General features: G+C 46.0%; 1 protein-coding gene across 1 annotated transcript in view; it reads left to right on the top strand.

Moving 5' to 3' along the window:
- Window positions 1-16,685, top strand: part of LOC146346768 (neural-cadherin-like) — an 86,991-nt gene that overhangs the window by 44,790 nt on the left and 25,516 nt on the right. Inside the window, exons 11-19 of the mRNA XM_084849110.1 lie at window positions 64-236; window positions 364-531; window positions 1,635-1,881; window positions 3,651-3,778; window positions 4,506-4,692; window positions 8,471-8,614; window positions 10,047-10,330; window positions 14,216-15,833; window positions 16,167-16,260. Of these exons, the coding sequence (XP_084705236.1) occupies window positions 64-236; window positions 364-531; window positions 1,635-1,881; window positions 3,651-3,778; window positions 4,506-4,692; window positions 8,471-8,614; window positions 10,047-10,330; window positions 14,216-15,833; window positions 16,167-16,260 (3,043 nt within the window). The remainder of the gene's footprint in view (window positions 1-63; window positions 237-363; window positions 532-1,634; window positions 1,882-3,650; window positions 3,779-4,505; window positions 4,693-8,470; window positions 8,615-10,046; window positions 10,331-14,215; window positions 15,834-16,166; window positions 16,261-16,685) is intronic.

The raw sequence follows: 16,685 nt of genomic DNA, 5'->3' as shown, positions 1-16,685 counted from the left end.
ATTATATCCCTTATCTAGGCCAGGATGTTCTTGGAGTGAATGGTGTGCTTTATCTTTCCAAAGACTTCCTTCGTGAAAACACCCCAGTGGGAACAAGTTTCCTCCGTGCTGCAGCCCAGGATGACGACCAAGGAGTGAACGCCACCATCACTTACTCCATGTTACAGCAGGAGCCAGAATACTTCAAAATTAACCCCGGCACAGGCTGGGTATATGTGAATCACTTGATCTCCCAGGTATCCTTCTGTTTATATTGTGTTGTTTTTTGGCAGCTGAAATACCTGCAGGATCTTCTTTTTGTGGTCTGTTCTAGCAAATCAACGTTCACATTTCAGCGAATGGCTGTTGTAAATTCTTTTGCAGACATTTCAGATAAATAGATGCATCCTAGCCACAGACGGAGGGAACCGGAGCAGCACTGTGGAACTGACGGTCACTGTTACAAATGTACTTAACCAGTCGCCGCAGTGGGACAAAAGTACATATTTCGTGACAATCCCAGAGAGCACCCCTCATGACACCAAGATAGTGGTATGCTCCATCTTCTTAAACATCTCAGCAACATCCACTTTAGGTTCATAGAAAACTGCTTATTGGATCAGACTGTTTGTCTATCCAGCCTAGTATTCTGTAATCCAGCCTTCTCCAGTCTGGTACACTGTAGATGTTTTGGACTGCCTATAACTCCCATCAGCCCCAGCTAGCATTCCCCGCCCTTGCCTTAAGGTGGCCAGACTTCAAGCTTACGAGGTCTTTGGTTTGTTTTTTTTAGCAGAACCCCAAGATCCACCAAAGTCATATGCTTAGAATTAAAGAATTCTGAGCCCAGGAATTTGCTTTGGGTACCAGAAGTGAACTGAGCTCACAGTCCTTCCACACAAAAATCCACTCCTGGGAACCCCAAGTTTCCTTCATTTCAGCAGTATAATTTAGGGCAGGAAGGGAGTCATTTTTGTTGCCCCTATTAAACACCAGAAATTATTAATGATCACTACAAATCACCCAGTTATCTACTGGTACAAGCCCATATGAGTGAAATAGTGCCCTCTTGCTTGTGCTGCCCAGCAACTGGCATACAGAGGCATACTGCCTTTGATGCTGGGGGTGCTATATAGCCATCATGAGTAGTAGCCATTTGTTACTTTCCAGTAATAAAACATTAAAATATAAACCATATGGATACGTACCATTTACCAAAATCAACATAGAAAGAGTTGGCATGACCCCCCACCCCACCCCCCACCAAAGGTTTGTTGAAAAAGGAAGGCCTTAATTTGCTTCCTGAAGGCCAATATGAAATTCACCCCACAGGCTTCATAGCAGAGGGCATTCTCCAGTGGTGCTCCTAGTGGGAACCAGCTTCCATAAGTGTGTGTGTGTGTGTGTGTGTGTGTGTGTGTGTATCTTTATCTTTGTGTTCTTGCTGGGATGTGGATCTCCATGTGAGATCGGTGTGGCTGTGGTTAGAAGGGTGACTATCAACAAGCAAGGAGAGCTCTGAGAGAATAGAGGAATTGTTATATTGGCTATTTGTTCTACAGTGTAAGCTTCAAACTGGCCTTAGGGACCAGGTGTGTACACTTGTCAATACAGCTTCCCACTTGCTGTTCTTGCTGGTTTTTGTTTCTTTCCAGACTGTCAAAGCCACATCTCTTGGAGATCCACAGGTTACGTATCATCTAGAGGAGGGTCAGGTTCCAGAGACAAACATGCCTGTCCGTTTCTACCTCAAGTCAAACAGAGCTGATGGGTCAGCTTCACTTCTCGTTGCTGAACCCCTTGACTTTGAGACCACCAAGTTCTTCACACTGAGCATCAAAGCTCAGAACGTGGCTACAGTTCCCTTGGCCTCCTTCACCACAGTCTGTGTTAATATAACAGGTTAGTTATCTTTGTAGAAAACTGTTCCTTACTGCATTATATATTTGGGAGTTACTGAAACATTTATGATGATGCTTAGGGCACAGAACTATGCAGATGTTCAAGGCCCACCAGCTTCTTTCCCAGGCCCCAACCCAGGCAAAGAAAAGCTCTTATAGGAACACAGGAAGTTGCCTTATACTGACTCAGGCCGTTGGTCAGGCCACTGAACTATGGCCCTTCCTTGATGGCCCTCCTCCAATCAGTGCTGACAAAGGGAGCTGAGAAATAACCCCCTCCCTCCTGAGCTAATGGGGCTGAGGGGAGGGGCCATGGCTCACTGGAAGAGCACCTGCTTTGCATGCAGAAGGTCCCAGGTTCAATCCCTGGCATCTCCAGGTAGGGCTAGGAAAGAATCCTGCCTGAAACCCTGGAGAGCCGCTGCCAGTCAGTGTTGACAATACTGGGCTAGATAGACCAAGGGTCTGACTTAATATAAGGCAGCTTCCTACGTTCCTGTGTTACCTGTCTCCTGCTTCCAGCCCTATGGAGTGAGGCCCTGGAGCTTCTGCTCTCTCTGTGGTTTGCCCTTGTTGTGTGTCCTGTCCCCTCCCTTTGGCTACTTGTCAAAAGAGTTTCTCTCTCTCCCTGGGTGAACCTTGAAACCTTGATTTTGTGTGCTCTCTGTGCAGGCCGCCTGCCACAGGAACCACGTGTTGTTCTCCATGTGTTGTGAGGAGCATAAGGGGGTTCGAACCCCTGCTCATAGGGATGCCTGGGGCTTGCAGTACTGGGGCCACTGCTGTTTATGCTACTGTGGCTGATGGAGTGGGGGTGAAGTGGCACCATTGTGGTGATACAGGGGAGTGCTGTAGGCATCTTCCTGTTGGTGTGAGCTCATTGGCTCCCTCTGTGTGTGGATGGAAACATAGATTCCTATGTTGGCAGTAAGGACTGATTCACATGATTAGGTCAGTCTGTTGCAGTCCTTTATCGAGGATATAATCCCCTCTTCAGGTACTGAAAGGCCACCCAGAGCTGCAGAGTCTGGTCCAAATGAAGCCAAAGACAAGCCACCCTTGCATGCTTAGTTTTTGCATACTGAATTGTGGCTGCGAGTGTACAGTCTGGATTGGGGCCACAGCATGGTATGGAGAAGGGATTTAACCCTATAACCCTGCCGCAGACCTGATCCGGGTCAGCCCCCTGACCCCACGGACACTATTTGCCTGGGAGGAAAATTACTGTTGTCGCTAATGTTGTGTTTCCTCCCAAACAAATGACAGCTGGAGGGGGGAAATATGGGTCAGGGCCGCAATGGGGAAAAAGGCTTAAACACCCACACACACACACATGCCGTGGTCCCACTCTGGACTTGGACCCCTTGCAGCTGCTATTTAGTAAAGACAAGACAAGCATGCAAGAGCCAGTCATGTACTTAACAGCGTCTGCGGTCTGGCGGTGTGTTTCAGCAACAGTGTGTATGGAGGGGCGGACGGAGTGGGGTTCTTGCAGAAGAGCTACTCGACATGGCGCAAAGCAGCAGTGGGGCTGGGGGATGGGTGGGAAGAGGGCCAGCTTTAGTGGGATACACTCCAATACAGCAAAGTCCTGATTATTAAATTGGTAATGTGCTTGCTGTACCTATGAAACAGGAGTCAACGTTGTTGACAGCAAGGGGAACATACTCCTCACATGGCTTTATGTATGTAAACACTGCCATATTAAATTAAAACTGTGTCTCTGACGTTGTGGCCTAGATGTTGCTAAATATGCCTTTTGTTCGGCAGATGTCAACGATAACGTCCCGTCCTTCACGTCTTCTACTTACGAAGTTTCTGTTCCTGAAGGAGTCGCTATCGGTACCTCTGTTGTACAGGTTCTAGCTACTGATTCAGACTCGGGACTCCATGGAGAGGTTCGTCTTTGCCTCCTCCCCCTCCCATTTTTACTAAGGGCAAGTGAGAAAATACAACATACAATGCTATAAACCAGCCTTTGGCAAACTGGTGTCCTCCAGATGTGTTGGACTACAACTCCATCATCCCCTGCCATCATGGCCATAGATGGATGTCTGATCTAGCAGGGCTTTTCTGCTATGTGCCTGAGATCTTGGAGATACACTGCCAGGGTAGACAGCCTGGGGCTAGACTCAGCCATCCCTAATCTGGTGCTTTCCAGATGTTTTGGACTGAACTTCCTCAATATCCCTGTTATGCTGGCCATGCCCTCTTGTTTGCTGACCTTGCTGTGGGGATCAGCAAGGTCTGAAGGGGGCTTCTATTCACATTTACTTGGAAATACGTGAATGTGTGTAGACCTGTCTGTGCAATCAGGAACCCTGATAAAGCAGGACTCCTGGTCATGTGGAGGGTTCTAGTTGTGTTCTGCTCACCTTGCTGCTCAAAGTGGCAAGATCAGGAAAAGGGGGGGATGTGGACATTGGGGGGGAGGGCTTGCATGCAACCCCTCCCTCCCCCCACCTCTTTAGCCCTCGCATGAACAGGCTGAACAGCCTGCATAGAGCTTGTCTCTCTGCTCCTCTTCATCTGTAAAAATGTGATGAGCTATTTCTACGTGGTTAGGAAGGTGGATGACAAGGATTACAAGGCATAAGCCCCACTTGGAATATTTCTCAACTACAGGTGCGCTACTCAATACTGAAGGACCCTAGTGAAGACTCCCAGTACTTCACCATTGATTCCAGGTTGGGAGTCATTTCCACCCAGTCATCTTTTGATAGAGAGAAGAGAAGATCTTACTTGATTGAAGTTCAGTCTCAGGATTCTTCTGAATCAGCCAGGCCTGGTATATATGGGCAGCCTAACACAGGTAACTTCACTAGATAGATAGATATATAACCGCAAGCTGTGAAGATAAAGAGCTAATGGCCTAACCAACAGCAGCTTGACACAAGCCCTGTTCAGGAGTTTAAATTACTAATGTGATGAAGGAGAGCAGGGACGGGTGTGCTAGCTCTGCCTTCATCACTGTCCTCATCACCTTCCATGACTTAGAGGCAAATGTTGGCAGCAGGGAGCCTTTTTTTTTTTTTAACTTGTGTAGGCTCCCCAAACAATCAAGAACCCTGATTTTCCAGGTTCTAGATCACATGGGGGAGCCCACTCAAAAGGCTCCCCTAGTTTGCCTCCGACTTGTGGACACTGACAGGGGTGAGACGGAGCTGGCACACTCGCCTCTGCTCCCCCTCATCGTGTGGATAATTTGAACACCTGAATAGGGCTAACGATTTAGAATCTGCTGTAGGGGTGTAGAACCTCTTTCAGCCAGAAGGCCAAATGCTGCTTCAGAGAAACTCGGCAGCTGTGCTCCAGTGGAGGGCAGGGCCAAAGTGGCCAAAATATCAGCATATTTTCACTTAAAGCTCTTGTTGTTGTTGTTGTTGTTGTTGTTGTTCAGTCGTTCAGTCGTGTCCGACTCTTCGTGACCCCATGGACCATAGCACGCCAGGCCTTCCTGTCCTGCGCTCTCTCCCGGAGCGTGCTCAAGTTCATATTCATTGCATCCGTGATGCTACCTAGCCATCTCATCCTCTGCCGTCCCCTTCTCCTTTTGCCTTCAGTCTTTCCCAGCATCAGGGTCTTTTCCAGGGAGTTTTCTCTTCGCATTAGGTGGCCAAAATATTGGAGCTTCAGCTTCATTATCTGTCCTTCCAATGAGCACTCAGGGTTGATTTCCTTTAGGATGGACTGATTTGACCTCCTTGCAGTCCAGGGGACTCGTAAGAGTCTTCTCCAGCACCACAGTTCGAAAGCATCAATTTTTCGGCGCTCAGCCTTCCTTATAGTCCAGCTCTCACAGCCATACATTACTACTGGGAAAACCATAGCTTTGATTAGACGGACCTTTGTCGGCAAGGTGATGTCTCTGCTTCTTACTATGCTGTCTAGGTTGGCCATAGCTTTCCTCCCCAGGAGCAAGCGTCTTTTAATTTCATGGCTACAGTCACCGTCTGCGGTGATCTTGGAGCCCAAGAAAGTAAAATCTGTCACTGCTTCCATTTCTTCCCCTTCTATATGCCAGGAAGTGATGGGGCCAGATGCCATGATCTTAGTTTTTTTAATGTTGAGTTTCAAACCAGCTTTTGCACTCTCCTCTTTCACCCTCAACAAGAGGCTCTTGAGATCCTCTTCGCTTTCTGCCATTAGGGTGGTATCGTCTGCATATCAGAGGTTGTTGATAATTCTCCCAGCAATCTTAATTCCGACCTGTGATTCATCCAACCCGGCATTTCTCATGATGTACTCTGCATATAAGTTAAATAAGCAGGGTGACAATATGCAGCCTTGTCGTACTCCTTTCCCAATTTTGAACCAATCGGTTGTTCCATGTCTGGTTCTTACTGTTGCTTCTTGACCCTCGTACAGGTTTCTCAGGAGACAGGTAAGGTGGTCTGGTACTCCCATCACTTTCAGAATTTGCCATAGTTTGGTGTGATCCACTCAATCAAAGGCTTTAGCGTAGTCAATGAAGCAGAAATAGACATTTTTCTGGAATTCTCTTGCTTTCTCCATGATGCAGCGAATGTTGGCGATTTGATCTCTAGTTCCTCTGCCTCTTCTAAACCCAGCTTGTACTTCCGGTAGTTCTCGGTTCGCATACTGCTGAAGCCTAGCTTGTAGGATTTTGAGCATCACCTTGCTGGCATGTGAAATGAGCGCAATTGTGCGGTAGTTTGAACACTCTTTGGCGTTGCCCTTCTTTGGAATTGGAATGTAAACTGACCTTTTCCAGTCTTGTGGCCACTGTTGAGTGTTCCAGATTTGTTGACATATTGAATGCAGCACTTTAACAGCATCATCTTTTAGGATTTTAAATAGTTCGGCTGGAATACTGTCATCTCCGCTAGCTTTGTTGTTAGTAATGCTTCCTAAGGCCCACTTGACTTCACTCTCTAGGATGTCCGGCTCAAGTTCAGTGACCGCACTATCATGGCTATCAGGGACATTCAGATCTTTCCTGTATAGTTCTTCTGTGTATTCTTGCCACCTCTTCTTAATCTCATCTGCTTCTGTTAGGTCCCTGCCTTCTTTGTCCTTTATCATGCCCGTCTTTGCACAAAACGTTCCCTTGAGATCTCCAATTTTCATGAAAAGATCTCTAGTCTTTCCCATTCTGTTGTTTTCCTCGATTTCTTTACATTGTTCATTTAAGAAGGCCTTCTTGTCTCTCCTTGCTATTCTCTGGAACTCTGCATTCAGTTGGGTATATCTTCCCCTTTCTCCCTTGCTTTTCGCTTCCCTTCTTTCGTGAGCTACTTGTAAAGCCTCATCAGACAGCCACTTTGCTTTCTTGCATTTCTTTTTCTTTGGGATGGATTTCGTTGCTGCCTCCTGAACAATGTTACGGACCTCCGTCCATAGTTCCTCAGGCACTCTGTCTATCAGGTCTAATCCCTGAAATCTATTCCTCACCTCCACTGTATATTCATCAGGGATATGATTTAGGTCATACCTGAACGGTTTAGTGGTTTTCCCGACGTTCTTCAATTTAAGACAAAATTTTGCAAGAAGCAGCTCATGATCTGAGCCACAGTCAGCTCCAGGTCTTGTTTTTACTGACTGTATGGAGCTTCTCCATCTTTGGCTGCAAAGGACATAATCAATCTGATTTCGATATTGACCATCTGGTGACGTCCATGTGTAGAGTCGCCTCTTGTGCTGTTGGAAAAGAGTGTTTGCTATGATCAGCATGTTCTCTTGGCAAAACTCTATTAGCTTTTGGCCTGCTTCATTTTGTACACCAAGGCCATGCCTGCCTGTTATCCCGGTGATTTCTTGATTTCCTACTTTAGCATTCCAATCCCCTATGATGAAGAGGACATCTTTTTTTGGTGTTAGTTCTAGAAGGTGTTGTAGGTCTTCATAGAACCGATCAACTAAGGGCAAGTGAGAAAATACAACATACAATGCTATAAACCAGCCTTTGGCAAACTGGTGTCCTCCAGATGTGTTGGACTACAACTCCATCATCCCCTGCCATCATGGCCATAGATGGATGTCTGATCTAGCAGGGCTCTTCTGCTATGTGCCTGAGATCTTGGAGATACACTGCCAGGGTAGACAGCCTGGGGCTAGACTCAGCCATCCCTAATCTGGTGCCAGCAACTAAGCCTTAGAAGAGGCATTTTTTTTAGAAAAGGGAAAAAGCTCCACAAAAGCCAGGAAATGACCCATGATCAGTGGCTGAGGAAAAGGGATGGGGCCAGGCAAAGGGGCATGATTTTCTGGCGGGCCCTGGAGGGTCAGATTGGGACCCCAGGTGGACCAAATTTGGCCCCCTGGGACTGAGGCGCTGCACCCCTGATCAGTTGCTTAATTTCTAAAAACAAAGCTGTGCCTTGAAACTTCAGATCACATATTTGTGACAAGTTCAATGAAGTCTGCCGTTACTGGAAAGTACCCCAGAACAGGGGCGCTCTTCTGTTCCTTCTGCCGTTCTCAGCAAAGTCTCTTGGTGCTTGGTGGCAAAGTTTAGATGGTGGGTGGGGAGGGCCTCGTACATCCCCGTAGTCCCATAAGTTAGAGCTTCAAATGACGTGTTTATTCTGAATTACCTAGAAACAAATAATGGAGGATTTGTTTTTCAGATACAGCCTGTGTGAGGATTTTTATCAGGGACATAAATGACAATGCTCCTGCTTTCCCGCATTCAGTGTATGAAATTAATACAGAAGAAGACAAGGACATTGGGGATGCTGTTTTGATGGCAACTGCGAACGATAAAGATGAAGGTATGAAAACGCACGTTCTTTTTATGTGCTGTACAGTCTTGGCAGAAGTGGCACTTCTGATTTGGAAGCGATGATGGGAATGTTTCAGCGGCTGAGATGGCAATTGCCCTCTATTGGAAGAAGCCTTTCCTCTCTCTGGTATAATAGTGGGTTTCCAGAATATGGGATATAGCAATCCCATATTGCTATATGGAGAGCCAGCATGGTGTAGTGGTGAGAGTGCTGGACTGGGAGCCAGGAGATCCAGGTTCTAGTCCCCACTCGGCCATGGAAGCTCACTGGGTGACTTTGGGCCAGTCACAGACTCTCAGCCCAACCTACCTCACAGGGTTGTTGTTGTGAGGATAAAATGGAGAGGAGGAGGATGTAAGCCGCCTTGGGTTCCTTGCAAGAGGAAAAAGAAGGCGGGATATAAATGCAATAAATAAATAAATAAAGCAAGCAAGCAAGCTAACAGTTATGTATTATACAGAATCATAGAATCATAGAATAGTAGGGTTGGAAGGGGCCTATAAGGCCATCGAGTCCAACCTCTTGCCCAATGCAGGAATCCAAGTCAAAGCATCCTTGGCAGATGGCTGTCCAGCTTCATCTTGAATGTCTCCACTGTGGGAGAGCCCACCACCTCCCTAGGCAATTGGTTCCATTGTCATACTGCTCTAACAGTCAGGAAGTTTTTCCTGATATTCAGCTGGGATCTGGGTTCCTGTAACTTGAGCCCATTATTCCGTGTCCTGCACTCTGGGATGATGGAGAAGAGATCCTGGCCTTCCTCCCTGTGACAACCTTTCAAGTACATGAAGAACGCTATCATATCTCCCTTCAGTCTTCTCTTCTCAAGGCTCAACATACCCAGTTCTTTCAGTCTCTCCTCATAGGGCTTTGTTTCCAGTCCCCTGATCATCTCCGTTGCCCTTCTCTGAACCCTCTCCAGTTTGTCTGCATCCTTCTTAAAATGTGGCACCCAGAACTGGACACAGTACTCCAGATGAGGCCTAACCAGTGCTGAGTAGAGGGGAACTGGTACTTCCCGGGATTTGCCTTTTTTGCAGCCACAAAAATTTGGATTTTCCAAAGCGAGATTCTGATTCAAACCCGTGTCGAAGCGAGCGTCCTCTGAAACAGTCTGACCTTAATCAACCCACATTTCAAAACAGGATCTGAAATGAATTTTGTCTTCGATGCACCCTCCTGTCTAGTATGTGTTAACAAGATGCCTTAAAATATAATGGAAGGGAAGGTAACTCAGTGTCTGGATTTGCCTCCAGACTCTTGCTTTGTCTTTTGGAAATAGGCATGTGTGACCCTTCTATGTTTTCTTGTTTTCTGAGAGTTCTGAAAGTTACATCAAAACTGGTGCCTAGTGCCCAGAGAAATCCTGAATGGTGAATAGGATAGTATGGTGGTAACCAGGTTTGTTTCCCATTTTTAGGATCTAACAGCAAGCTAAGGTATCACGTCATTTCAGGAAATGAGCGAGGAGATTTTTATGTGGAACCTGAGACAGGAAGCATCATGATTGCCCAGGGTCTTGACTATGAACAAGAGCGGCATTATGAGCTCCAGGTGGTAGCCTCCGATGGAAAATGGGAGGACCACACCCTTGTTATCATCAATATAGTCAATAAGAATGATGAAGCTCCGGTCTTCTCCAAGGACGAATACCATGGCAATGTCTTGGAGGAGCTTGCTGACCTGCCTGTGGTTGTTTTACAGGTAAGCCATGTACATCTGGCTTTGAAATTACTTTATTTTTTCTTATCATCGAATAGATTTATGAACACACTCTCTGCCTAGCAGCCCTCCAGGATGATATACAATAGAAATTCAATAAAAACTAAGTAAACACCTCTACATTGTAAATACACACACACAACGAGTAATAACCTTCTGCACGATAACATTAGAAGCCGACAGTGAAGAGCGACATAAAATGTTAAACAGCTCTAAAAGCTTGACGGAACAGGACAATATTCACTATCTGGCTTCCTCTTTATTATGCTTTAGGCAAACTAACCTCTCTAGAGAGAGAGTAACACCCCACCGGTTAAAGATGACCCAATAGAAAACACCACAAACTCAAAATAGTAATGGAAACAAATTAAAATTGAAACACATTACCCAGTACAGGGACAATAGAGATATAATTGTGTGCTAAATTATATAACTCCCATGACAACATAGTAACATAAAGGAAAACCTATCAGGCCTGACCCTGCAAGGGAAAAACCTATTGGTACATTATCATGTGACTAAAAGAATAATACATGTGACCAACAGAACAAGGGAGTTGACAAAACAATGCATGATAAATAATCTGAATAAGAATAAGACCAAGTCCTACATCAGGTTACATTTATTGCACCTCCTTTGTTACCACATGTGTTAATTAACACACTAGTGTGGACTTACCTGTGTGCAATCCCCACACGTGTAAGAAATCTTTTAGCTTTTAAGTTAATAAGCACTACTGAAAACACGCATCAGGAGGAATAAACCCAAGACATGAATTTTCCAAAGCAATCGTGGAATCGATCGAGGAAAAATGAATACAAGAATGTTTACTGATTTAACATGTCTATAAACCCCTTCACATTCATTTCTGATCATTTCTCTTTCAATGTTATAGGCATATTTACTCAGAAGTAAGTCTCATTGAGCTCAGTTGCACTTAACTTCATAGTAAATGTGCTTAGGATTACAGCCTGATTGAAACATATGAATCATTGGATACTACCAATGCACATTTAAAGCATACCACCATAGTTGGGTCTCTGCCATATTCCTTAGTGATGGCAACTAGTTGCAAAAAACAATAATATGTAGTTTTTAGTTGTTACTTTATTTTATTATTTCAGTTTATATCTTGCCTTTCCACACATCGAAACTGTAAGTGACTAATAACAAATACAACATAAAACATAAAAAACAAAGGGAAGAATGAAAATAGTATATAAAACAAGCAGTATAAAAAACAAACTCTATAATAAACAGGACACTGACACTTAATCCAGACAAGGCCAAGGTGCCTCTGGTCAGTTGAAAGGCAGATCAGGGAATAGGGGCTTAACCTATGCTGGATGGGGTTACATTCCCTCTGAAGACTCAAGACTTGCAGTTTGATTGTTCAGGTTTCAGCAAGGGCAAGGAGTCTGTTTGTGCAGATGAGACTAGCGTGCTGCCTGTGTCGGTTCCTAGAGATGGCTGATCCGGCTACAGCCACGCATGCCTTTGTTACATCCCATTTGGACTACTGTAATGTGCTCTACATGGGGCTGTGTTTGAAAACTGTTCAGGAATTTCAGCTGGTCCAGAATGCTATGGCCAGACTGTTGACTTGGGTGACAGGGAGCAAGTGACTCCTTTGTTACAACAGCTTCACTGACCACTGGTCTGTTTCTGGGTAGAATTCAAAGAGCTGGTTATGACCTATAGAGCCCTGAAAGCACTGAAAAGACTGCCTTCTCCCATATAAGTCTGCCTGGGTCTCAAGATCCTTCTTTTGAGAGAGGCCCTCCTTGGTGGCTGCTCCCGGGCGTGGAACTGCCCAGGGAGGCTGGATTAACTCCCTCTCTGCTGTCTTTCTGCCAACAGGCAAAGATCTTTTTACTGGCGTGTAAGCAGATCTGCTGGGTTGGGCACGGTTTTTATTCTGTTGTTGCTGTGTTTTTATTGTATTTTACTGCGCTGTTTTATTATTGTTTTAATCAAGCTTTATTTATGATTGTAAGCCTTGAGTGCCATTTGTCTTGGTAGAAAGACAGGTTAGAAATCAGACAGACAAATAAATACATATAAAAAAACAGATCAGTAAAGGTGCTTCCAGATAGAGGGCTCCTAGTCCTACCAATTGAAAGGCAATGTGCAGCTCTGACTTTTTCTCCTTAAGGGGTTTTCCGAGGTAAGAAAAAAGACAGAAGCACATGGGAGGGTTACAAGTGGAGAACAGTGATGTCTGGATAGGGGTGGTGCGGGCACCCGATTCCATCCAGGAACCTGGAGAAACCGCCCCTGCCTGCACCCCCGAGGCCTGCTCGCTGAGCCCCTGCCCCCGCCCTCCCCCTGCCTGCACTCAGCAAATGGCCCATGCTCACCCCGGCAGCCTTGTCAAGCTCTGCAGTCACCATTTTTTAAAAATTAAATGGCAATTGGAAAATGCGCATATTTGCAAATGTGTGAAAATGTGCATGTTTGAGAATGCTTATATTTGTGTATGTGAAAATGTGCATTTTCACAAATGAGTGTGGGCTGCTTGCTGAGCACAGGAGGGGCTCAAGAGTGGTCTGGGGACTGGTGAGTGGGGGCAAGGGCTGGGCAGGCATCCAGAGGACCTGGACGGGGGTGGGTTTGCACATCCCTATGTCTGGACCCCCCATAAAATTCCGTGAATGAAGCAGGTGATGGCGCAATAAAAGCCTCATCTGGAAGTGTCAGTTCCCTTGGTCCTCTCTCTTCACAATCACACACTCCAGGTACCAGGCTTCAGGCTCACTACTTTATTAGTTAACGACCAGGTTCTTTACAAATGCAAATCCTCGGAGACTCTCAGGCTACAAAGGAAAACAGCTACTCCGCACAATTACGAATATCAATAGAGGAGCCAAGTGGGAATCAGAGACGTTGCTGTTGTGCCCTCCTATGTAGGCTATCACACATAGCCAACCGGGTGGAACGTCTGAGCTCCACCTCTAACTTTTCCCACTTCACTCTGCGCTGGACTCTAGCATCCTTCAGGTCACACCCCACACTCTTCTCCTCCTCCGAGACCGGAGTTCACATGGAGGAGGGAAAGGGGGGGCTTCAGGTGAAGTCATCTGTGTGCCAAGGTCCTGAGAAGAACACCTATCCATATTTGAGCTCGCTAGGGAGGAAGCCTCCCCTGGTTCTCGCTGTTCCCATTCTGAGTCTGAGCTGCTAACTATGTCCACATTCTCAGAATCATTCCTGACAGGAAGCACCTTAAAACAGCCAGTTAAAAACAGCATCAGCAGATTTAAATGGATCAGCTCAACGGGCTAGCAGCCCATCTAAATAAAAAGATCTTTCCCCATTGTTAGAAAACCACCAGAGATGCTTCACTGGGCTGCCCTAGAAAGGGAGTTCTAGAACCCAGGCACCTTTACAAGGTTTGAGGTGCAATCCTATGCCCTCTAGACAGCGTCTGGGGGACATAGAATATTTCAGTTTCTGGGATCTGAGGCTGGAATGAGGGCTCCGACCTTGGAGCCCAGAAACCTTGCTCCCTGCCCCCTCGCAGCTGGTGCAGTTCTCTCTGCGCTGGCTATGTCTCTGTGCTCAGAAATGGAGTGTGGAGATGGTGAAAAGGGGGTGGTCCTGGGGGTAGGGAGGAGACTGTGGAAGCTGCTTTATGCAGCTTTCTATGCGCATCCCAGCCTCCTTCCCTCCCCCCTCCCAGAAGCTGTGCCTAGATGGATGAAATCACCCGTCTAGGGAAAATGCAGGGCAGCCAAAGCACGGAGTCGAGGATCACCTCCGTGCTGCAGCCACCATGCACTGGATACTCGGCAGCCTCTGACTTCAGAGGCTACCGACTATCAAGATAGGATTGCACCCTTAGTCAGTCTGTGTGCTTATTTTCAGGTTTCTGCGACAGACCCTGATCAGGAAGCTGACCAAAGTGCCCTTTGCTACTCGTTGCATGGACAAGGTGCCCAAAGTGAGTTTAGTATTGATGCGCACACAGGGGAGATCGCTGCAAATGAGAAATTGGACCGAGAGAAACAATCCATCTGGCACTTCCTCGTTCTTGCTACTGATGAAGATGGCGAGGGTCTAACTGGCTTTGCTGATGTCATCATAGAAGTGATGGATGTGAATGACAATCCACCTCTTTTCCTTTGTACCTTTGACAGTTGCTTTATGGGGCAAATTCCTGAAGGTTCCCCTGCTGACTCCATCATCTTGGAGATGTTGGCAGTAGACTTTGATGACCCGAGAGCTGGGAGGAATGCCGTGTTAACCTATAGCATTATTCAGAATGTCCAAAATGAGATTAACCTCAACTTGTTCTCAGTTAATCCAGTTACTGGCACCATCTACACTGTGTTAGGATCCTTAGATAGAGAGAAAGAAGACAAGTACGTGGTGGTGGTTGAGGCGAAGGATGGAGGGGGTCTTACTGGAACGGGGACTGCCACTATTTTGGTAACTGACATCAATGACCATGCTCCAGCCTTTACTAAAAAAATTTATACAGCCTTTGTCTCGGAGGCCGCAAGTCTCAACGCTGTGGTTGCTGAGGTGTTGGCTACCGATGGAGATGAAGGAGAAAATGCCATGGTGACTTTCAGTATCCTCGATGGAGACGACGATCACAAATTCTATATTGAGATGGACAAAGGTGATAAACGTGGTGTGATTCGACTGAGGAAATGGATTGACTTTGAGAACCCCCATGAGAGGATGTTCAACTTGACGGTGAAAGTGGAGGACCCGGATTTCTTCAGCAGAGCTCATTGTATCATCTACGTGGAGGACTCCAATGACCACGCCCCTCGGTTTTATCCAGAGTTCTACGAAGTGGCTGGTCTGGCTGAAGATGTTCCCCTTGGTACTAGAGTTGTCCAGGTTATTGCTGTTGATTTAGATTCTGGGCTGAATGGAAGGTTCTCTTTCCGCCTTCTAAATAAGTCAGACCCAAATGGGAGGTTCTCTGTGGCGAACGGTGGCTGGGTCATAGTGGTGGGACTACTGGATTATGAGACTGTGGCACAGTATCAGCTTGTGGTCATTGCCACCGACATGGGTCAGCCTGCCCTGAGCAGCAGTGCCACTGTCCTTGTGGCTCTTCAAGATGTAAATGATAATGGGCCAGAGTTTGATGCTCAGTACAACCCGGTGATTTGGGAAAACACTCCTCCTCCTCAGGTTATCCGGATGAATGAGACCTCGACATTGTTGTATGCTAAAGACCAAGACAGCCCAGCGAATGGGGCACCGTTCTCCTTTCATTTACTGAGTGACTTTGGCAGCTTGACTTACTTCACTTTGCAAGACTTCAGCAATGGAAGCGCAATGCTGACTGCCTTGCATACCTTTGATAGGGAGGTACACAGAGTGTTTGATCTGCAGATACTGATTGCTGACAGTGGGAACCCTCCCATGAGCTCCACCAACATATTGACGGTTAATATTGGAGACCGAAACGACCACCCCCATGCTGCTGGCTTCATGGAATGCCTCATCTACAGCTACAACGGTAAGCTGATGGCTACGAAGCTAGCTTGTTTGTTTCGGCTTAGGAACATAGGAAGCTGCCTTATAGCAACCAAGAAAATTGTTCCCTGGACACCAGATTTGAATTTCATGGGCACAGAGACTGCACAGCCTGGATGGCAGGTGTGTCAAGTCACAGATGTTATCTTTTCTCTTATAATATCTTCTTACGTATCCCCAGTGGCACAGTTGTATTTGCAGGATATTTGAAAACCAAATATCGCATGAAAATGAAATGACAAAATGCACAGTAAGTTTGTACACATGTAGAGTGCCTTCTCACTTTTAACGAAGCATACATCTTTTTTCTTTTTAGGTATCCTACCTACCACAGTACTAGGTCAGATTCATGCCCCAGATAATGATGACTGGGATCACAAGACATATCACTTTGAAGGGAAAGCACCCAGGTAAATTTTCTATTTTTATGGTTTTCAAAAACCTTTCTCCTAGTGAGATAGGTGAGCATCAGAAACTGGTGGTAGTTCTAAAAATTAATGCAGTACAGCCTTTTGGCACAAAGACCACATTCTCTCTTGCTGTTTCACATTTACTCTCTCTACTGCAATTTCTCATGGGGAAGATTACATTCCGATCTTTGTGTTCTGCTTCCTAGTCCAGCAGAAATTAAATGTTTGGATCAAAAAGGCAGTACAAAGTTTTCCTGAATATCAGATGATCAAAAGAAAATAATGAATTCCCTCACTGCATTCTTAAAATGCTGTGACTACGAAACAGGCTTTTGTTGGGGCTTAGTACATCAGTTTTATAATTATATCAGTCATGCATTGTACTTGTACTTTTCATACAAGGTAGCTTGTATGAAAAGCACTAC

This window comes from Heloderma suspectum, chromosome 4 (genome assembly GCF_057233095.1).
Source record: "Heloderma suspectum isolate Gila_16-S chromosome 4, 16-S_ref, whole genome shotgun sequence".
Taxonomy (NCBI): domain Eukaryota; kingdom Metazoa; phylum Chordata; class Lepidosauria; order Squamata; family Helodermatidae; genus Heloderma; species Heloderma suspectum.
This window is presented reverse-complemented; position numbering and strand designations above follow the sequence as displayed.